The following is a 22,216-nucleotide window of genomic DNA, read 5'->3' as shown; positions in this document are numbered from 1 at the left end:
TGCTCAGGAATGGCAGCAGGCAGGTGTGAGTGCATCTGCACGCACAGTGAGGCGAAGACTTTTGGAGGATGGCCTGGTGTCAAGAAGGGCAGCAAAGAAGCCACTTCTCCCCAGGAAAAACATCAGGGATAGACTGATATTCTACAAAAGGTATAGGGATTGGACTGCTGAGGACTGGGGTAAAGTCATTTCTCTGATGAATCCCCTTTCTGATTGTTTGGGGCATCCGGAAAAAGCTTGTCCGGAGAAGACAAGGTGAGCGCTACCATCAGTCCTGTGTCATGCCAACAGTAAAGCATCCTGAGACCATTCATGTGTGGGGTTGCTTCTCATCCAAGGGAGTGGTACCAACACATCCTCCGAGAGCAACTTCTCCCAACCATCCAGGAACAGTTTGGTGACGAACAATGCCTTTTCCAGCATGATGGAGCACCTTGCCATAAGGCAAAAGTGATAACTAAGTTGCTCTGGGAACAAAACATCGATATTTTGGGTCCATGGCCCGGAAACTCCGCAGACCTTAATCCCATCGAGAACTTGTGGTCAATCCTCAAGAGGCAGGTGGACAAACAAAAACCCACAAATTCTGACAAAGTCCAAGCATTGATTATGCAAGAATGGGCTGCCATCAGTCAGGATGTGGCCCAGAAGTTAATTGACAGCATGCCAGGGCGGATTGTAGAGGTCTTGAAAAAGAAGGGTCAACACTGGAAATATTGACTCTTTGCATCAACTTCATGTAATTGTAAATAAAAGGCTTTGACACGTATGAAATGCTTGTAATTATACTTCAGTATTCCATAGTAACATCTGACAAAAATATCTAATGACACTGAAGCAGTCAACTTTGTGAAAATTAATATTTGTGTCATTCTCAAAACCTTTGACCACGACTGTACATATTACCTCGACACCGGTGCCCCCACACATGGACACATTGACTCTGTACCGGTACTCCCTATATATAGCCCAGCTATTGTTATTTACTGCTGTTCTTTAATTATTTAAAGAGCAGCAGTAAATAAGGCGGTAACACCATTGACATAAAACTGAGTGACACACATTATACTGGTAAAAAAAGGGTATTTTAATAGCCTTATTTGTTTTTGTTGATCTATACAATATATGAAATACTTCTGTTCACTGTCTAGGATTCAAAATAGTAGATAGATATCTCTAAATCCCCAAAACATGTCACTATACCTCTCTCTACATATCACCAGTGGGACAAGCCAATTTGCTAGCCCCCAGTAGTTTTTACAATGCATACAAATAAATGTTTTGCCGTATAAAGGACTTACATATGTTCTTATTAAATAACAGTCAAATAAATATAACATTTATTTGTAATGTTTTTGTAATTTTAAAGTGTTTTTACATGGTGCCAAAATCAAGGGACAGCATTTACCACCGGAATTCAAGAATCACCCTACTTCAACTAGAAACTGGAAACCAAGCTAAACCTTAAACCAGTCCTAATTCACAATGCTAAACATCAAGGCTAGACTGAAAACTCATTGGCCAATGTAGTCCTGATATGGCTGCAGCCACCATTATTATGGTATCTGCTATCTAAACACCATAATAATAAAGGCCCTATTCATATCAGGGCTACAGCCTATGGTGCGCCAGTTTCCATACTCACAGCCGTGCTGTTGTTGGGGTCAGGTTGAGAGTGGTGGTAGCATGCCATCAGAGCCTCTGTGTTCACTGTTTGACGTAGTGGTCTCTCCTCGATATCCTCCCCGTCACAGTACATGGTGTCATAGCAGAAGGTGTAGTAGGGAGACGAGGAGGTCTGGAGCAGCCAAACACCAGAATTAGTCAAATATACACAATTAATATACAGTAATTCTGCTTTGTGGACTAGGCCTGTTGGGCATCACCATGAGATGATGTGTGTAATTGACAACAGACATTTAGCAGTTAGTAGTGTTGCTGTAGCATACCAGAGATGTCTTGCTGCGGAACATGGAGTGTTTCCACTGCAGGGCTCTGAGGCGTGATGTCAGGCTGTCCACCAGGCTGTCTCTGTCCTGCAGCTCGATCAGCTGGAAGGCTTTCTTACTCCTCACGCTGACGATCACTGGGTTGGGCAGCAGGCTGGTGCTCTCCGCCTTCTCTATGGAGATCACCTGACAATAAAACAGGAGGAGACAGGGGGCAGAGGTGAACAGCCAAAGAAATAACTGTAGCGCTATTTACTTATAAAACAGTAATAACACAGTAATAAACTATGAATAACTTTTATGTATAGCAGAGCCATACATACATCTATATATAGCTTAATGTATGACTGACTGGTATATAATGTAGATAACCATGGTAAAGCTAAAGGTGTAAACTCTAACACTTCCAACAACACTGTGTAAACAGCAGTAGCCACATTCCACCTGCGTTACACTTTAACCAGCAGAGAAGCAGAGTCAACATAGTATGTAGCCAAAATACACCACCCCTCCAAAATACACCACCTCTAGCACAAAATACACTGCAGTACACTGATAAAGGCTCTCCTCTGGGAAGGCTGGATTAACCTTAAGAGCTAGGCTAGGGGAACTTGTGAGGGATTTTTGTGTGAGACCTTTCTATAAATCAAATAGGGAGGCACTGCAATATGGTACTATGGGTACCTCTGAGAGAGGGATAAGCAGGCTGCAGTGGCCCTCCTCTCGACTGGCGAAGCATAGGTAGCTGTCGGTGGTGAAGAGTGTTCCTGTCGTGTGACAGCGGGCATGGGGCGTCCACACTGAACACAGCGCCACCTCCTGAAGACGTTCGCCCCGCGGTAGCCGAAATAGAGCCAGGACATACGTCCTTAACGCCTGCTCCTCCAGAACCCTGAGGGGGAAGAGTTAGAGGGACACTCAGAAATAAATACTTAGCTGGCAGGGGGGGAAAGAGATACAGTGTGACACAAACAGTGAAACGTTCTGTTGCAAATGAGTGACATGTAGGAATTCAACCTCCATGATAGAGAGAGGGAGAGCGTAAATGAGAGATTGTGGGTGAATCCTCACGGCCTTGTTGCCTTTAGTGACCCAGACATTTCTGACAGAGAGAGTCAGGAACACTTGAATGGTAATTCCACCAATTTTCAATCTCATTTTCATTATCTCCAGCACCATACAAGTGTCTACATATGTGGAAATGGCGTATTTCTACATTTACTTCTACTCAATGACATCATCAAAAGTTTAAACATTTAAAAAACATTGATTTTCAAACACTATGAGATTCACGGTGACGTGGGGAGCAAGAAAATACCCTCCCTATGGCTAGAAACTCATTGCAGGTTTTGGAAATCACAGTTTCTTTACTTTTAATCCAACCCTGTTTTATTAGGACCTTTTGTTCTTATCTTTTTAACCAATGATCATTGAAACGCGTTTTCAAATCAAATCTTATTTGTCACATGCGCCGAATACAACAGGACCTTACCAATTGGAGCCTCCCGAGTGGCGCAGCGGTCTAAGGCATTGCATTGCAGTGCTTGAGGCATCACTACAGATCCAGGTTCGACCCCAGGCTGTGTCACATCCAGCCGTGACCGGAGGTCCCATAGGGCGGCGCACAATTGGCCCAGCGTCATCCAGGTTAGGGGAGGGTTTGGCCAGGGGGGGCTTTACTTGGCTCATCGTGTTCTAGTGACGCCTTGTGGCGGGCCGGGCGCCTGCAGGCTGATTTCGATCGTCAGTTGAATTGTGTTTCCTCCGACACATTGGTGCAGCTGGCTTCCAGGTTAAGTGGGCGGGTATTAAGGAGAGCAGTTTAGAGAGTCATGTTTCGGTGGATGCATGACTCGACCTTTGTCGCTCCCAAGCCCATTCAAAAGTTGCAGCAATGAGACAAGATCGCAATTGGATATCACGAAATTGGGGAGAAATAGGTGGACAAAAAATAAATAAAGTAATAAATTATTAATTAAACTAAATAAAAAATAGTAACACAATAAATTAACAATAACCAGGGGTATGGGGTAGTCGCGGTAATTGAGGTAATATGTACACTACCGGTCAAAAGTTTTAGAACACCCACTCACACAAGGATTTTTCTTTATTTTTACTATTTTCTACATTGCATAATAATAGTGAAGACATCAAACTATGATCTGTTTCAACTGTCTTTGTGATTGTCTCCACCCCCCTCCAGGTGTCGCCCATCTTCCCCATTATCCCCTGTGTATTTATACCTGTGTTCTCTGTTTGTCTGTTGCCAGTTTGTCTTGCTTTTTCCAGTCTGCTTTTCTCACCCTCCTGGTTTTGACCCTTGCCTGTCCTGACTGAGCCCGCCTACCTGACCACTCTGCCTGCCCCTGAACCCGAGACTGCATGCCAACCTGTCCCTTTGGCCCCCTCTGGATCACCGACCTCTGCCTTACCCTGACCCTGAGCCTGCCTGCCGTTCGGTACTGTTGACCCACATCTGGTTTACTGAACCCTGCCTGCCTTGACCTGTCTATCGCCTGCCCCTGTTGAAATATGTTTATTCGACAGGGTCTGCATCTGGGTCTTACCTTCATACCTGATAATATTTTTTTTTAACAAATCTAAATATATTTTACATTTGAGATTCTTCAAAGTAGCCACCCATTGCATTTATGACAGCTTTGCACACTTTTGGCATTCTCTCAATCAGCTTCACCTGGAATCCTTTTCCTACAGTCTTGAAGAAGTTCCCACATATGCTGAGCTCTTGTTGGCTGCTTTTCCTTCACTCTGTGGTCAGACTCATCCCAAACCATCTAAATTTGGTTGAGGTTGGGGGATTTGTGGAGGCCAGGTCATCTGATGCAGCACTCCATCACTCCTGTTGGTAAAATAGCCCTTACACCGCCTGGAGGTGTGTTGGGTCATTGCCCTGTTGAAAAACAAATGATAGTCCTACTAAGCCCAAACCAGATGGGATGACGTATCGCTGCAGAATGCTGTGGTAGCCACAGTGATTAAGTGTGCCTTGAATTCTAAATAATTCACAGTGTCACCAGTAAAGCACCCCCACACCATAACACCTCCTCATTCATGCTTTACAGTGGGAAATATACATGCAGAGATCATCCGTTTACCCACACCGCGTCTCACAAAGACACGGCAGTTGTAACCAAAAATCTCCAATTTGGACTCCAGACCAAAGGACAAATTTCCACCGGTCTAATGTCCATTGGTCGTGTTTCTTGGCCCAAGCAAGTCCCTTCTTCCTATTGGTGTCCATTAGTAGTGGTTTCTTTGTAGCAATTCGACCATGAAGGCCTGATTCCCACAGTCTCCTGTGAACAGTTGATGTTGAGATGTGTCTGTTACTTGAACTCTGTGAAGCATTTATTTGGGCTGCAATTTCTGAGGTGTGTAACTCTAATGAACTTATCCTCTGCAGCAGAGGTAACTCTGGGTCTTCCATTCCTGTGGCGGTCCTCATGAGAGCCAGTTTCATCATAGCGCTTGATGGTTTTTGTGACTGCACTTGGAGAAACTTTCAAAGTTCTTGAAATGTTCCATATTGACTGACCTTCATGTCTGAAAGTTATGATGGACTGTCGTTTCTCATTTCTCATTCTCACGACTCATTGGGAGCTCACAGAACAGGGCTCCGGGCAGCCGAGCGGAAATGGAGGAAAACTCGCCTCCCTGCGGACCTGGCATCCTTTCACTCCCTCCTCTCTACATTCTCCTCTTCTGTCTCTGCTGCTAAAGCCAATTTCTACCACTCTAAATTCCAAGCATCTGCCTCTAACCCTAGGAAGCTCTTTGCCACCTTCTCCTCCCTCCTGAATCCTCCTCCCCCTCCTCCCCCCTCCTCCCTCTCTGCTGATGACTTCGTCAACCATTTTGAAAAGAAGGTCGACGACATCCGATCCTCGTTTGCTAAGTCAAACGACACCGCTGGTTCTGCTCACACTGCCCTACCCTGTGCTTTGACCTCTTTCTCCCCTCTCTCTCCAGATGAAATCTCGCGTCTTGTGACGGCCGGCCGCCCAACAACCTGCCCGCTTGACCCTATCCCCTCCTCTCTTCTCCAGACCATTTCCGGAGACCTTCTCCCTTACCTCATCTCGCTCATCAACTCATCCTTGACCGCTGGCTACGTCCCTTCCGTCTTCAAGAGAGCGAGAGTTGCACCCCTTCTGAAAAAACCTACACTCGATCCCTCCGATGTCAACAACTACAGACCAGTATCCCTTCTTTCTTTTCTCTCCAAAACTCTTGAACGTGCCGTCCTTGGCCAGCTCTCCTGCTATCTCTCTCAGAATGACCTTCTTGATCCAAATCAGTCAGGTTTCAAGACTAGTCATTCAACTGAGACTGCTCTTCTCTGTGTCACGGAGGCGCTCCACACTGCTAAAGCTAACTCTCTCTCCTCTGCTCTCATCCTTCTAGACCTATCGGCTGCCTTTGATACTGTGAACCATCAGATCCTCCTCTCCACCCTCTCCGAGCTGGGCATCTCCGGCGCGGCCCACGCTTGGATTGCGTCCTACCTGACAGGTCGCTCCTACCAGGTGGCGTGGCGAGAATCTGCCTCCGCACCACGTGCTCTCACCACTGGTGTCCCCCAGGGCTCTGTTCTAGGCCCTCTCCTATTCTCGCTATACACCAAGTCACTTGGCTCTGTCATATCCTCACATGGTCTCTCCTATCATTGCTATGCAGACGACACACAATTAATCTTCTCCTTTCCCCCCTCTGATAACCAGGTGGTGAATCGCATCTCTGCATGTCTGGCAGACATATCAGTGTGGATGACGGATCACCACCTCAAGCTGAACCTCGGCAAGACGGAGCTGCTCTTCCTCCCGGGGAAGGACTGCCCGTTCCATGATCTCGCCATCACGGTTGACAACTCCATTGTGTCCTCCTCCCAGAGTGCTAAGAACCATGGCGTGATCCTGGACAACACCCTGTCGTTCTCAACTAACATCAAGGCGGTGACCCGTTCCTGTAGGTTCATGCTCTACAACATTCGCAGAGTACGACCCTGCCTCACGCAGGAAGCGGCGCAGGTCCTAATCCAGGCACTTGTCATCTCCCGTCTGGATTACTGCAACTCGCTGTTGGCTGGGCTCCCTGCCTGTGTCATTAAACCCCTACAACTCATCCAGAACGCCGCAGCCCGTCTGGTGTTCAACTTTCCCAAGTTCTCTCACGTCACCCCGCTCCTCCGCTCTCTCCACTGGCTTCCAGTTGAAGCTCGCATCCGCTACAAGACCATGGTGCTTGCCTACGGAGCTGTGAGGGGAACGGCACCTCCGTACCTTCAGGCTCTGATCAGGCCCTACACCCAAACAAGGGCACTGCGTTCATCCACCTCTGGCCTGCTCGCCTCCCTACCTCTGAGGAAGTACAGTTCCCGCTCAGCCCAGTCAAAACTGTTCGCTGCTCTGGCACCCCAATGGTGGAACAAACTCCCTCACGACGCCAGGTCAGCGGAGTCAATCACCACCTTCCGGAGACACCTGAAACCCCACCTCTTTAAGGAATACCTAGGATAGGATAAAGTAATCCTTCTAACCCCCCCCCCCCTTAAAAGAGTTAGATGCACTATTGTAAAGTGGTTGTTCCACTGGATATCATAAGGTGAATGCACCAATTTGTAAGTCTCTCTGGATAAGAGCGTCTGCTAAATGACTTAAATGTAAATGTAAATGTTTCTCTTTGCTTATTTGAGCTGTTCTTGCCATAATATGGACTTGGTATTTCACCAAATAGGGCTGTCTTCTGTATACCACCCCTACCTTGTCACAACACAACTGATTGGCTCAAATGCATTAAGATGGAAAGAAATTCCACAAATTAACTTTTAAGAAGGCACACCTGTTAATTGAATTGCATTCCAGGTGACTACCTCATTAAGCTGGTTGAGAGAATGCCAAGAGTGGGCAAAGCTGTCATCAAGGCAAAGGGTGGCTATTTGAAGAATCTCAAATATAAAATATATTTTGATTTGTTTAACACTTTTTTTGGTTACTACATGATTCCATGTGTTATTTCATAGTTTTGATGTCTTCACTATTATTCTACAACGTAGAAAATAGTAAAAATAAAGAAAACCCTTGAATGAGTAGGTGTTCTAAAACTTTTGACCAGTAGTGTACATGTAGGTAGGGATAAAGTGACTGCATAGATAATAAACAGAGAGTAGCAGCAGCATATGTGAAGAGTGTGAAGGATTGTGAATGTATATCTGCAGTGGTGGAAAAAGTACCCAACTGTCATATTTGAGTAAAAGTAAAAATACCTTAATTGACCTTGGCTGCTGGTGCGGGGTGGAATGACAGGGCCCTGATGGACCACTACCGATGCAGCCTTCGGGAGGACGTCCGCCGGGAGCTAGCTTGTCGGGACACTACACTCTCCCTCGACGAGCTTATAGACAGGTCGATCCGACTGGACAACGTGCTAGCTGCCCGCGGGCGTTCAGAGGGGGTCCTGTCAGTTCCACCTCCCAGCTCTCCTGCTCCAACTCCGATGGAGTTGGGAGGAGCTGCATCTAGGGGGACCGGATCACGGACTCGCCCGTAAGTTGGGTATTCCGTTGGTGCAGATAGACCCACCTTTCCCCGTGCACTCCTTAGATAGCCGACCGTTAGGGTCAGGGCTGGTCAGGGAGGCCACAATACCGCTGGACATGGTAACGCAGGGGAATCATAGGGAGCGGATCAGTTTCTACCTTATTGATTCACCTGCGTTTCCAGTGGTGTTGGGGATTCCCTGGTTGGCTAGTCACAATCCCCTCATTTCCTGGAGACAGGGGGCTCTTCAGGGGTGGTCAGAGGAGTGTTCAGGTAGGTGTATAGGAGTTTCCATCAGTGCCACGTCGGTGGAGAGTCCAGACCAGGTTTCCACTGTGCGCATCCCCCCAGAATATGCCGATTTGGAGATCACTTTTTGTAAAAAAAAAGGCAACCAAATTACCACCCCATCGACGGGGGCATTGCGTGATAAACCTCCAGGAGAACGCTGCACTTCCCAGGAGTCACGTGTACCCACTGTCTCAGGAGGAGACGTTGGCTATGGAGACATATGTCACGGAAACTCTGAGACAGGGGTTCATTCGGTCCTCCATGTCACCTGTCTCCTCGAGGTTCTTTTTTGTGAAGAAAAAGGAGGGAGGACTGCGTCCGTGCATTGATTATCAAGGTCTAAATTCGATCACAGTGGGATTTAGTTATCCGCTACCTCTCATTGCTACGGCGGTGGAATCATTCCACGGAGCGCGTTTTTTCACAAAACAGGATCTCAGGAGCGCGTATAATCTGGTGCGTATTCGGGAGGGAGACGAGTGGAAACCAGCGTTTAGTACCACATCAGGCCACTATGAGTACCGCGTCATGCCGTATGGGTTGAAGAATGCTCTAGCCGTCTTTCAATCCTTTGTCGATGAGATTCTCAGGGACCTGCACGGGCAGGGTGTGGTGGTATACATTGATGACATCTTGATCTATTCTGCCACACGCGCCGCGCATGTCTCCCTGGTGCGCAAGGTACTTGGGCGACTGCTGGAGCATGACCTATATGTCAAGGCTGAGAAATGTGTGTTCTCCAAACGAGCCGTTTCCTTCGTGGGTTATCGCACTTCCACCTCGGGGGTGGTGATGGAGTGTGACTGCATTAACGCCGTGCGTAATTGGCCGACACCGACCACGGTAAAGGAGGTGCAGCGGTTTTTGGGGTTTGCCAATTACTACCGGAGGTTTATCCTGGGTTTTGGCCAAGTGGCGGCGCCTATTACCTCACTGCTGAAGGGGGGGGCGGTGCGTTTACGGTGGTCGGCCGAGGTAGATGGAGCTTTCAGCCAGCTGAAGGCGCTGTTTACTGACGCGCCCGTGTTGGCGCATCCGGACCCTTCGTTAGCATTCATAGTGGAGGTGGATGCGTCCGAGGCTGGGGTTGGAGCCATGCTGTCACAGCGCTCGGGCACGCCACCGAAGCTCCGCCCCTGCGCTTTCTTTTCTAAGAAGCTGGATCCGGCGGAGCGGAACTATGATGTGGGGGACCGGGAGTTGCTAGCTATGGTAAAAGCCCTGAAGTTGTGGAGACACTGGCTTGAGGGGGCTAAACACCCTTTCCTCATCTGGACTGACCACCACAATCTGGAGTATATCCGGGCGGCGAGGAGACTGAATCCGCGTCAGGCTAGGTGGGCCATGTTCTTTACCCGATTTAGATTTACCATCTCTTATCGACCAGGGTCTCTTAACACTAAGGCCGACGCGCTGTCCCGTCTCTATGACACTGAGGACTGGTCCATCGATCCAACTCCCATCCTTCCAGCTTCTACGCTGGTGGCTCTGGTGGTATGGGAGGTGGACGCGGACATCGAGCGGGCGTTGTGGTTGGAACCTGCGCCCTCACAGTGTCCGACCGGCCTCAGGTACGTGCCGCTTGGTGTCCGTGATCAATTGATTCGGTGGGCTCACACACTACCTTCTTCAGGTCATCCGGGGATTGCGAGGACGGTGCGTGGTCTTAGGGGTAAATACTGGTGGCCCACCTTAGCTAAGGACGTGAGGCTTTATGTCTCCTCCTGTTCGGTGTGCGCGCAGAGTAAGTCTCCTAGGCACCTGCCCAGAGGGAAGTTACAGCCCCTCCCGGTTCCACAACGGCCCTGGTCTCATCTATCGGTGGACTTTCTTACTGATCTTCCCCCATCTCAGGGGAACACTACCATTCTGGTCGTTGTGGATCGGTTCTCTAAGTCCTGCCGTCTCCTCCCATTGCCTGGTCTCCCTACATACTGCGGAGGCTCTATTTACCCACGTCTTCCGGCACTACGGGGTGCCGGAGGATATCGTATCTGATCGAGGTCCCCAGTTCACGTCCCGTGTTTGGAGGGCGTTTATGGAGCGTCTGGGGGTCTCGGTCAGCCTGACCTCTGGTTATCACCCCGAGAGTAATGGGCAGGTGGAACCAGGAAGTGGGTAGGTTTCTGAGGTCGTATTGACAGGACCGGCCAGGAGAATGGGCGAGGTACGTCCCATGGGTGGAGTTGGCGCAGAACTCACTCCGTCACTCCTCCACGAACATATCGCCATTCCAATGCGTGCTGGGCTACCAGCCGGTACTGGCTTCCTGGCATCAGAGTCAGACCGAAGCTCCTGCGGTGGAGGAGTGGGTACAGCGCTCTAGGGAGACCTGGCGGGCAGTCCAGGACCCTCTTCAGCAGGCCGGTGGACGGCAGAAGAAGAGCGCTGGCCGCCACCGCAGTGAGGCCCCTGTGTTCGCACCAGGGGACAGGGTCTGGCTCTCGGCCCGAAACCTGCCCCTCCGCCTGCCCTGCCGGAAGCTGGGGCCGCAGTGTGTGGGGCCATTTAAAGTCCTGAGGAGGATAAACGAGGTGTGCATCGAGGGGTCCCCGGCGTACACGGTACGAGCTATTCTAGACTCGAGACGCCGGGTGAGGGGCCTGCAGTACCTCGTGGACTGGGAGGGGTATGGTCCGGAGGAGAGGTGCTGGGTACCGGTGGGGGACATTTTGGATCCTTCCCTCTTGAGGGACTTTCACCGCCTCCACCCGGATCGCCCTGCTCCTCGCCCTCCGGGTCGTCCTCGAGGCCGGGGTTGGCACGCTGCGGGAGCCGCGCGTCAGGGGGGGGGGGGGGTGCTGTCACGAATCCCGCCGAAGATGGTGCCTCTTCCTGTTCGGGCGGCGCTCGGCGGTCGTCGTCTCCGGCCTACTAGCTGCCACCGATCCCCTTTTCTGTTTCATTTAGTTGTGTCTAATTTGTTGCACCTGTTTTGTGTTTAGGTCTGGTTGTGGGCTATTTAAACCCAGTTGGCCCGCCGACTTTTGTGCGGGCTTGTTTTTCTGTTTGTGGTGTTTCGTTTATTCTTGTGGTGTCTGTTCTTATTCAGTTTAGTCTTGTTTGTTTGGACTGGGACTTTACGCGCCCTTGTGTGTGTGGCGTGACCGTCTCTCTGGTATTTTGGAATATTAAATCCACGTCCTTTTTGAACTACCCTGCTCTCTGCGCCTGACTCCTTCACTCACCACTTTTGAAATCCTGACATTAATAGAAAATGACTCAAGTAAAAGTAAAAGCAAAATTATTCTTGAGTATGAGTCTAAAAGTATTTGTTTTAAAATATACTTAAGTATCAAAAGTAAAAGTATAAATAATTAAAAATTCCTGATGTTAAAAAAACCCGATTACACTATTTTTTTTTTTTTTTAAATTTACGGAAAGCCACGGGCACACTTCAACATTCAGACATAATTTAAAAACGAAGCATGTGTGTTTAGTGAGTCCACCAGACCATAGTCAGTAGAGATGACCAGGGATGTTCGGTTGATAAGTGCTTGAATTTCACAATTTTCCTGTCCTGCTGTAAGGTTCTGATTTTCTTTTCTTAGTCAACCTTGTGTTATTTTTCTTTGTGTTCTTGAACGTAGCCCTGTTTCTTTGTGTTCTGGAACATAGCCCTGTCTTTCATTTTTGGTCATTGATTTCACCAGCTCCCTATTTAGTTCAGTTCTTTCTGTTTGTATGGTTGTGAGGTATTGTTTTTGACTGCCTACCTGTGTTTGACCATTGCCTGTGACCACAATTCCTGACTTCTGCGAAGGCTTAATAAACATCTGCGCGTGAATCTACACCTTTTTCTACCTGAGGATTCATTACACCTGCTAAGCATTCAAAATTTAACGAGTACTTTCGGGTGTCAAGGAAAATGTATGGAGTAAAAAGTACAATATTTTCTTAAGGAATGTAGTGAAGTAAAAGTAGTCAAAAATATAAATAGTAAAGTACAGATACCCCCAAAAAGACTTAAGTAGTACTTTAAAGTATTTTTACGTAAGTACTTTACACTACTGTATGTGTGTGTGTTGGAGTGTCAGTGTAGTATGTGTGAGTGTGTGGCTAGAGTTCAGTGAGTGTACCTCAAGCCTGTGCAAGAGAAAAATTAGAAGAAGTAATGTAGACACTGTTTTGGTGCTGGAGATAATGAATATGAGGTTAAAAAGAGTTGCTCTTGAAATAATCCACATGTACCCACAGACAATTAGATAAAGGCAGACTATTTTGGTCACTGCAATGTAGATCAGGAAATTTTTCACTTCCTGTTATGGTATTGTGATGAGGAATTTACATAAAGTCACTAGTTTGAATGATGGGGGAGGGACAAAAAGATCACTCATTTGGGAAGGGTTGAATGTGAGGAAGTTACCAAATTAATTATTAAACAGTCTGTTACACCCATAGAGAGAGAACTAAATGCTCTAGCCCAGCTCAAGTACAATGTTTACCACCGCAAGCTGTCATTTTACACACAAAACCTGAAACTGAAAATGTTATGGTGAATGTACTACAGGTGGAACATAGACATGCATGCATGCATGCACACATGTACACACACACAGAGAACTAAGACTAAACGAAGAACAGGGGTGTATTTATGAGCTACCTTTCCAAGCGAAGGTATAATTTCCCACAGGATAGAGGTGAAGGGCCTTCCAGTCACACTGAGACAAACACTGATTTATAACGTTCGGTGCAGTGCTGTTTAGTGGAACGCGGCCCATCAATCACTACACAACTGTTCTGAGACCAGACGGAACTCAAAACACAGGCAGTGGAAGGAAGGAAGGAACATTGTAAAAAAATATATATTTTCCCATAGACTAACCCGATACGCTGTATTCCTGTTATGGCTGAAACACCTAGGGGCAAAGTCTAGGTATTTACAAGTCTTTATGAGCTCATCAGCCTCATATAATGTCTGTCTGAAGAACATGACTGAACGTCCCTCTCGGCTCAAAGGAAGATTAGTTGCACTATGATGCTATGGTTATACAAAGGATGGTCGGAAACTAAAGGGAAGTAAATCAGTTAAGATATGAGGGGTTTTCAGGAAGCGCTTGATGAGGTCTCTTTTGACCAAACAGATAAGAATGAGAACCTTATTAAATTACTGTTTATCAAACTGAATAATCAGGCAAGCAACTGTTCTAATCCTCTTAGATGATGTGAATCTGAACAAAGCGAATGATACAACCACACAAAATCCCCTGCCCTCCTTTACACTACAATACAATACAATTTAAACTTTTTCTGCGTTGCCTCCTGACCTCTTGGTGATTTTGGAGGACTGCTGGAGGACTCGGTCCAGCTCCAGGCCTTCACTGTCCAGCAGGCGTCGCAGGGCGATGTCAGCCAGCTGACCAATGACCCCAAACGCCTCATCCAGGCTCAGGAACATGGAGAAGTCCCGCTGGCACCGCCGCGTCATCACACGCACCATGTCCGTCATGAGACCCGTTGAGAACCGCTCCAGCCTCGTCACCTCCGCCCACGGGATCACAAACTTCACTGAGGGAGAGAGAAGCGGTCAACCATTCAAAGTTCACAACCATTTCACAACCAGTAAGACTGGGGGCTATTCTGTGTGCCAATGAAAGGAAGAGCATTTAAGGGGACTGACCTTCCTTTCCCAACAGGAAGGAGTAGAAGGCCATGTGGTTGATGCTGAGGTAGAGCCAGCCCTGCCGGGGGACCCGCCCCTTCCAGCAGCAGCAGGAGTAGGTGGTGACCAGCTTCTCTGAGGAGGGCAAGCCGAAACATAGCTCAAACTTCAGCAGCGCCTCCCGGAACTTCTCAGGCTCCTCCTCCTGAGCCGCCTGCCTCCCCCTTACCTCCTCCGCTATCAGACCCTGGGGGAGGAGGAGAAATAAATGAGAGAAAGAGAAAATAAAAGGAGAGCAAGAGACACAAATAGAAAAGAAAGTCAGGAGGAGAGAGATCAAAAGTTGAGATTAGGTTGAATACTGTGATTTTCGATAGTAGGCCTACAAAGTACAGTGTATCACAGGTCTATAGTAGGTCTTATTCTAATAGTACAGTACCTTGATTTTCCCTTTTACGAAGCTGGCGACATCCTCCTTGTTCTCAAACACTGAGAGAGAGTGGAGTAGGTTCTGTACCAGCCAGTCCCAATGTCTGTTCATCTCTCCGACAGCAGCACCTGTATAACAACACACACACACACACATACAACACCCATCAGAGAGATAGATACACAAAGAGAGCAAGAGAGAGAGCTAGAGAGAGAGACAGACAAATATGAGAATCAGAGAGATAGAAAGTAAAGGAGAGAAATGTCAGAGCTTACCACAAGCTATAGTCCAGCTGACCTGTGACCCAGGCATCTGTAGTAGGATACGGAACGGTGTGACCCGGGCATTGGAGTCCAGCACTGAGTCCAGAGCTCCCACCAGAAGACCTGGACAGACCAGAGCAGTCAGACACAGAAAGAGACCAGAAAATACTGAGAAATACCATCTGACAACACATACATGTCAATGAGCTCATTGACATATGGGAGAGAGAGGCCACATTATACCAACCCATATAAACTGAAATCACATTTTCAAAGGGTAAGACAGTTGTATTAAGCTCATAAGGCATTAATAAGATATACTCTAACATACATAATCAATGGTTAGCATTAGTGGAATGACTTTTGAACAGCAGGAAGGTTACAGATTGTGCCTTTAAGCAGATGGGGCACAAAGGTACCTATTACACATAACGGCAGAAGGCTAAAGTCATTACCATGTCTATCACAGACCAAGACATTCCACAGTGAGGTGCCAAGCAGAAGAAGATTGGCACTGGATAGGACATAAACTGGTACAACTTACGGTCACTAACGGTCTCATAATGGCCACATTATGTGAGAGCATAACATAGGCTTACAAGCTATTGAGAGACTCAACACAAGTATTGCGGTTCTCTGTTTGTCACTATATTGGTCCACTAGAACCGATGGCTAATAGTATTGGATTGGAGACCCACCCCCCAACCCATATCCACATATGAAGCCCCAAAGCCATGGCCTAAAAAATACAAACTTAACAGAGCCCCTAACATCCCATCCAATATGTTTGACAGTGACACCCCAGTTGACATTCAAGAGAAACTGCACTACTCTACCCCAAGCTTTCAATTTCCATCCAGACCTAACTAATTTGTACCTATTAGGCGTTGTGAAGGCTACATTAACCCTGGAACCAGCATTTAGGGAGAATTACACATCCAGTCATCCCCACCAGTCATCAGCCTAATGGAACCAGATAGGCTCACTAATACCCCGAGGTAACAGAGCCTACACTCATCATCATAGTATCTCTTTAACTCCACTGCTATTCATGGTCATGCTTTCCCACTGAGGCCAAAGGCACCAAACACTAGTCCCTCTTGTCTAGTTTTAATTCTGGGTTTTCTTTGCCATTTTCAACAGAATGGAGCATTTAAGGAGCGCTACTAAAAACAGTCCTAACAGCAACACATTACATCCCTCAACTACAATAAAAAATCAAGTTAGCAAGAACAGTCTGTTAATGACTTGGCCAATCAAATGTGTAATAAGCACACAGCAGGCAAGACAAGGCATTAGGCTTACTACGTTCAATAGGATACAGTCTAGTCTGTATGAGATCACTATCTAGTGTTTGGCATTCTCACTCCCGCCCAACCGCCCGCCACAAAAGAGGAGAGGGACGGAAGACAAACTGAACTCCTGACAAATAACCCTCTCCTGGAGCACTGCCCATTCCATTCCAGACCACACCACATCTATAAGCTCTGCCCATCTGCCGCTCTGAACCATGACGAGCTGGCAACACAAACTTATTTGTCACCAAACCGCTTACATTGTAAATCCCAACTTAAACTACTGTAAATCATGTATTTTGTTCTGCTTAGATAGTTCACTGAGTTTGTATGGCTGTGGACAATGGACATGTACAGTGTGCTCAGACGTAGAGAGAAAATAAACCCTATGTATATAAATAAATAAAAATTCCCTTGTAGCAAAGTGCTCTTTGTGAAATAAGAAGCAGAAGATAGTTTAGCTAGTGACACAAAATGATAGAGGTTGTAGATGTTTTTATGTTTTATCTTAATCGAATCATGGATTTCTTCTTCCAATTAATATTGTATTGTTATTCTCTTCATATAACAAAACATACTATGGTGTGGTTTTGTAAGAAGAGCCAACCCCAATACAAGTAGGACTTTATCTGACCTTTCACCATGGCGACAAACAAATACTGTAAATTATAACCAATTGCCGGAAAGTTTTTATATTGTTCCTTTTATGAGATGTCTACTCTATATCCTCCTGTCCTTGATGTGTTCAGTTATGTATGAAAGTCCCAATGATGATTAAATAAAAACTAGACCAGGTGGCACCTTATCAAAGTTCATCATCAGACAAATATTGTATCGAACTTAAAGAAATCAAGGAAGACCTGAAACAAAATAAATGTCTAAATACTATATGCAAAAAGTTGCCTGTTATTGCTCCAAGGTGTTGACGACACCAAATATGGAGAAAACACTTGTTTCCCAAGTAATGCTGTGTAAAAATCCTGAGCCTATTTAAAGTGATACATTGTAGCCCTGATTATAGCAAACTGCAACATTGTTTCTAAATGATTTGTTACTGTGTTGCAAGTGTATCCCGTAGACTGGTGTATCCATATAGGCTGCCAAAGCTGCTGAAATCAGACGACAGACAGTGAGATGAAGATGGGAGGGGGCGTATTACCTGTAAATTTCCCCCCTGTGTCCCCATGCCCTCTTCTGCGCTGCAAAAGGAAGAATTCGTTAGATTTTTCTGTAATCCAAAGCTTCAATGCATTTTTCAGCAAAACTTCCTCCGGATTCAACCACATTCTTTCAAAACAAGAGATTGACAAAGAGAATGGACGAAAACAAAACAAAGCCGATTGTAGTTTTTGTTGTGCTATTGATAGAATGCACACTTCTTCAGCAGTTCCACGCGTCGGAGAAAATTAGGTGATTTTCAGAATCATCCATGACTGATCTCAAACGCTGTCCGAGATAGCAGGCGTCTTGTGCTCATATTTTCTCTCACACCGGTTGCAACTGTAGCCTACACAGCGAGCGTCTTATTTCCGCATTTAACCCAACCTTTCCTTCCCAACATCCTTCCCATAGTTCCGGCGAAAGCGAGGAAGTTTAATTTCACTGTCCCTTTGCTTTGTGAATAGTTATTATGCAGTAGTAGCCTATTCATTGAACATCATACAAAACTAAATCTGGGAATATAATTGGATTGTAAACACATTGTTTGTCCATATTAAAAGGGTTTAGTCATGTGCCATATGCTGTCTGATGTGTGCAAAAAATACGTCAGAAGATGATGTACAGTATCTATTATATCAATGCTGCATTATGCTTACAATGACAGAATATTTGTTTGCATTCTCTTTATATTATAGTTTTAAATGTCATAGTCTTTGATCATACCACACATTCATTTAATGACATCAATGCCACTTTGCTTTTCAATGATAAAGTACCTATAGAGTCTAGACAATATAACAATTTACATAATGTTCTATATGGACTTATATATCCACCCCTATAGGCTACTTCTGTGTTAAAATAGAGGTTGCAACATGCATGCTTGACATGTAATCAACAAATACAGGATTTCTTTATGATGTCTGTTTTAAACTATGTTTGATTTGATTAGAATAAACACACATGGTCAGAGTTGTCAAAGGCCCCTATCATAAAATACTCTATTCAAATCAAATGTTATTTGTCACATGCTTCGTAAACAACAGGTGTAGACTAACACTGAAATTAAGAAAATGATCATATTTTAGAGCAGCAATCTTATCGAGTGTCACAAGATCAAGACTGACATAAAGATTTATAACCATACCCATAATAAAGGATTTGAAAATATATTTGCACAGTAGAAAATTTACCTAAGTATATGATTCATAAATGCGTTGTCTATACTTGCCTCTACTCATCAAAACTACATTGAAAATAAACAAATACAGTATAAGTATATCATATTGAAGCACATCTACACACCAAAAAACAGGCCAACAATTTTCAGAGATGTTTTGGACCTCTATGCCACCCCCATAAATTTATGCTCAACCCAGACACTGACAGCACAGCAGTGTGATTTTCAGGTGCAGCTGTTGTCTCAATCAGATGCCACACATGGAATGTAGTACAGCGTTCCCACTCCTAATATAGACATACAGGACCTAAACCGGATATTGGTGCAACCTTTATTATTGTCCCTTGAATGTCTTGCCCTAGCCAGGTTTATGATAATAATACATATAAAACAGGTAATAGAATAGATTTGTCATCAGAAAAATAAATTATTTTGTAATGATTGTATATTTGAGATATATGACAAGTATTTAAGTTTTGTCACATTAAAGATCTTGTTTTACTCCGGAAGAAATATGGGTGAGGTCCTTCTATTTCCGCGTCTGGGACGAGCAGTGGTGTTTTCAGCGTCTGGTTTGAACTGTTAAAAAATGCAGGTTGGTAAACTTAGATAGCTAGAAAAAGTTATAACTCTGATCGTAATTATGAAGGACATAGCCGATGTTTCGAGTAATAGGATTATCTGTTCGCACGCCACCTCGATTGGCACATAACGTTATTTAGCCCTTGATCATGACTCCCAGTTCCACTATAACGTTACATAAGTCATTGTTGGAGGAAGGCGTCTTCTGTACAGGGGCGTTTTGTTAAGAGCCCCAACGCTCAATCTGAACACTAACACGCGTCTCTTGCGGTACGGTTTTGGATGCATAAGGACCTTATCTTTCATATCAGCGATAATACATATTCTAAAAACCTAAATGTTACATGAATACACACAATGTTACTGTTCCCACATGGCGATATATCCATGTTGCAGCGCTTGTTTACGATCACGGAAGATCTGTGATAATTAGTGATCTAGCGTGCTCGAACACCTGTATGTAAACTAACTCGGGAAATGTAGTTTCGTCTGATGGATTCATCTCTAGCAGTATGAATCTGTGAAAAACTGCTACAGTAAAAGTGTATAATTTATCAGAATATTTTTTTTCTCGCTGATGAAAGATAAGGGCCATTTTAAAACAATAGTGTCCAGATTGTAGTTCACATGAGCCAGTCGGGGGCAAAGCTAATGACTAAAAACTTTAGGGAGAAGGCAGAATGCTTAGAGTTTGAGAGCTAAATGTTGGCTAACTAGATGGCTAAACATTAGGTAATGTTCGCTAGTAGTACTACCAAAGAGCCTAGCTATACAGATGCTTTTTTTTTAAACTCTGTGGTAGTACAGAATGGCAAACAGCCAAGTTACAATAAAATTCCAACATGATCTCTTATTTCTCAGGACCCCAATGCAGATACCGAGTGGAATGACATCCTGAGAAAGAAGGGGGTCCTTCCTCCCAAAGAGAAAACTCAGGATGAGGTTGAGGAGGAAGCTCTAGAGAAGCAGATAGTTCTTGAGCAGTCATCTGTTGGTAAGAGATGGCTAGTTATAGTTGGCTACCTCTATGGGACTAAGTTTCTACTGAACTGATCTAGGGAAAACAAATTTTGATGTTATTCTTCACTAACAGGACATGGTTTAGGAAGGCTGATTCTTGGCCAACATTTAAGAGCAACATATGTTAGTTGTTTTAATAACTTAAATGGTACTTTTTTTGACTTGCAATGCATATGGTGTTTTGTGACCAGTGAAAACCTATGAGAGCATGACTCTGGACGAGATGGATGAGAACGAGGATGACTTCAGTGAAGAGGACGAGGCCGCCGTCGAGATGTACAGGTCAGTGATCTCTTTAAAGCATCACTTAAATGGTACATGCAACAGGGGTTGATAAGAATGAACGGCTGCCGTATTGCCTGGGGCATGTGAGTTGAGCAATCAGGCAAGTTGACCCTGTTCTGAGATTGTTTGCCCCATTGGGCAGATGTTTTTCAGCACCCTAAACTGATCTTTCTGATTAGCCTACCTTTCTTTAGACTCTCTGCATTTCCCTCTTACCAGACAGAAGAGGCTTGCAGAATGGAAAGCCACCCAGATAAAGAATTGCTTCGGTGAAGTAGTGGAGATATCTGGGCAGGACTACATCAAGGAGGTGAACAAAGCTGGAGAGGGAATCTGGGTCGTGCTCCATCTCTACAAACAGGGGTGAGTCTTCTGCCATTCTCTACCCTCTCTCTCTCTCAAAGGATTGCAGTAGCAGTTGAGCACACCAAATCATGCTCTCAAAAAGTGATGTTTGATTTTTGACAAGATCTGATAGACCAGAAAATTGTGAAAACATTGATGACCAAGACCTTATTTGAAAATCATGATTCAAGGTTTTCATTTAGCCTAAGCCTGATTTACAGTGGTCCATTTTAATTTGCTCTGAATAGACCTGTCTACCAAAATATCTGATTTACCTAATTTACTCATTGTGACATCTGTTGTCTCTAACATGTCCTGTTCTAATCTTCTGTCCTCCCAGAGTACCTCTGTGTACCCTGATAAACCAGCATCTATCAGAGCTGGCCAGGAAGTTCCCCCAGACCAAGTTCCTCAAGTCCATCTCCACCACCTGCATCCCCAACTACCCCGACCGCAACCTGCCCACAATCTTTGTCTACCACGAGGGAGAGATGAAGGCACAGTACATCGGGCCTCTGGTCTTCGGAGGCATGAACCTCAAAGTTGAAGGTAAGAGACAGTCTCCTTAGCTATACTCTCAAGAAGGACGTTTTATTTATACTAAGTTAGGATGGTATTAGTTACATGATATGAAATCTAGCATAACACCCTCAGTTTTGTTTGTTTTATTAGTGACAATCTTTTAGATATTAAACTATCCATTATCCTATCATCCTCAGAGCTGGAGTGGAGGTTATCGGAATCTGGCGCTGTCAAGACAGACCTGGAAGAAAACCCCAAGAAGCAGATTGAAGACAAGCTAATGTCGTCGATTCGATCCACTCTCCCCACACGGAAAGACAGTGACTCGGAAGAAGAGAACTAGCCCCCTAACCCCCAAATAACATTAATCTAATGCTCCACTGTCACTGAATGGGGATGGCTCTCTCCTGTGGTGATGTATTAAAATGCACACCTCTTCCTATGCTTACCGCAGAAAGGCTCCATCAGAGTTCTATGCCTTCCCGGTTAAAGGATCTCTTGTGTTAAGTGATCATTCTTCTAAATCAGATCGGACTCTTCAATAGGGTTTCTACAGAACCTTTGGTTGAAGATTGTATTTCTTTTGCATATACATTTTATAATATGACAATAAAAATGTATACATCTAATTGTTAAATTAAATGTAAGTAGCCATTCACCCATGCCGTAATCACAGTTGACAGTTTTTTAAATAAAGTGTTTGCTGTGATCTGTGTAACCATCACATGAAGGAC

General features: G+C 45.3%; 2 protein-coding genes across 3 annotated transcripts in view; one reads left to right on the top strand and one right to left on the bottom strand.

Annotated features, from left to right (window-relative positions):
- The window catches only part of LOC129820902 (TBC1 domain family member 8-like), a 36,677-nt gene extending 18,725 nt beyond the window's left edge, over nucleotides 1–17,952 (bottom strand). The window contains exons 1-8 of one of the 2 annotated variants that reach the window (XM_055878004.1): nucleotides 17,547–17,952; nucleotides 15,105–15,215; nucleotides 14,839–14,957; nucleotides 14,418–14,646; nucleotides 14,065–14,305; nucleotides 2,634–2,841; nucleotides 1,950–2,135; nucleotides 1,646–1,798 (exon numbers count right to left, since the gene is read on the bottom strand). In XM_055878004.1, the coding sequence (XP_055733979.1) occupies nucleotides 1,646–1,798; nucleotides 1,950–2,135; nucleotides 2,634–2,841; nucleotides 14,065–14,305; nucleotides 14,418–14,646; nucleotides 14,839–14,957; nucleotides 15,105–15,215; nucleotides 17,547–17,673 (1,374 nt within the window). In that variant the 5' untranslated portion in view covers nucleotides 17,674–17,952. The remainder of the gene's footprint in view (nucleotides 1–1,645; nucleotides 1,799–1,949; nucleotides 2,136–2,633; nucleotides 2,842–14,064; nucleotides 14,306–14,417; nucleotides 14,647–14,838; nucleotides 14,958–15,104; nucleotides 15,216–17,546) is intronic. The other variant, XM_055878005.1, reaches the window with a different exon arrangement.
- Nucleotides 17,953–19,216: 1,264 nt separating this feature from the next.
- LOC129820900 (phosducin-like protein 3) lies at nucleotides 19,217–22,206 on the top strand. The gene is made up of 6 exons (XM_055878001.1): nucleotides 19,217–19,323; nucleotides 20,172–20,304; nucleotides 20,522–20,612; nucleotides 20,835–20,978; nucleotides 21,301–21,509; nucleotides 21,680–22,206. Exons 1-6 carry the CDS (start codon nucleotides 19,318–19,320, stop codon nucleotides 21,823–21,825), a joined length of 729 nt encoding a protein of 242 aa, XP_055733976.1. The 5' UTR covers nucleotides 19,217–19,317; the 3' UTR covers nucleotides 21,826–22,206.
- Nucleotides 22,207–22,216: the final 10 nt, after the last annotated feature.

The sequence above is a fragment of the Salvelinus fontinalis genome, chromosome 23 (genome assembly GCF_029448725.1).
Source record: "Salvelinus fontinalis isolate EN_2023a chromosome 23, ASM2944872v1, whole genome shotgun sequence".
Taxonomy (NCBI): Eukaryota; Metazoa; Chordata; class Actinopteri; order Salmoniformes; family Salmonidae; genus Salvelinus; species Salvelinus fontinalis.
This window is presented reverse-complemented; position numbering and strand designations above follow the sequence as displayed.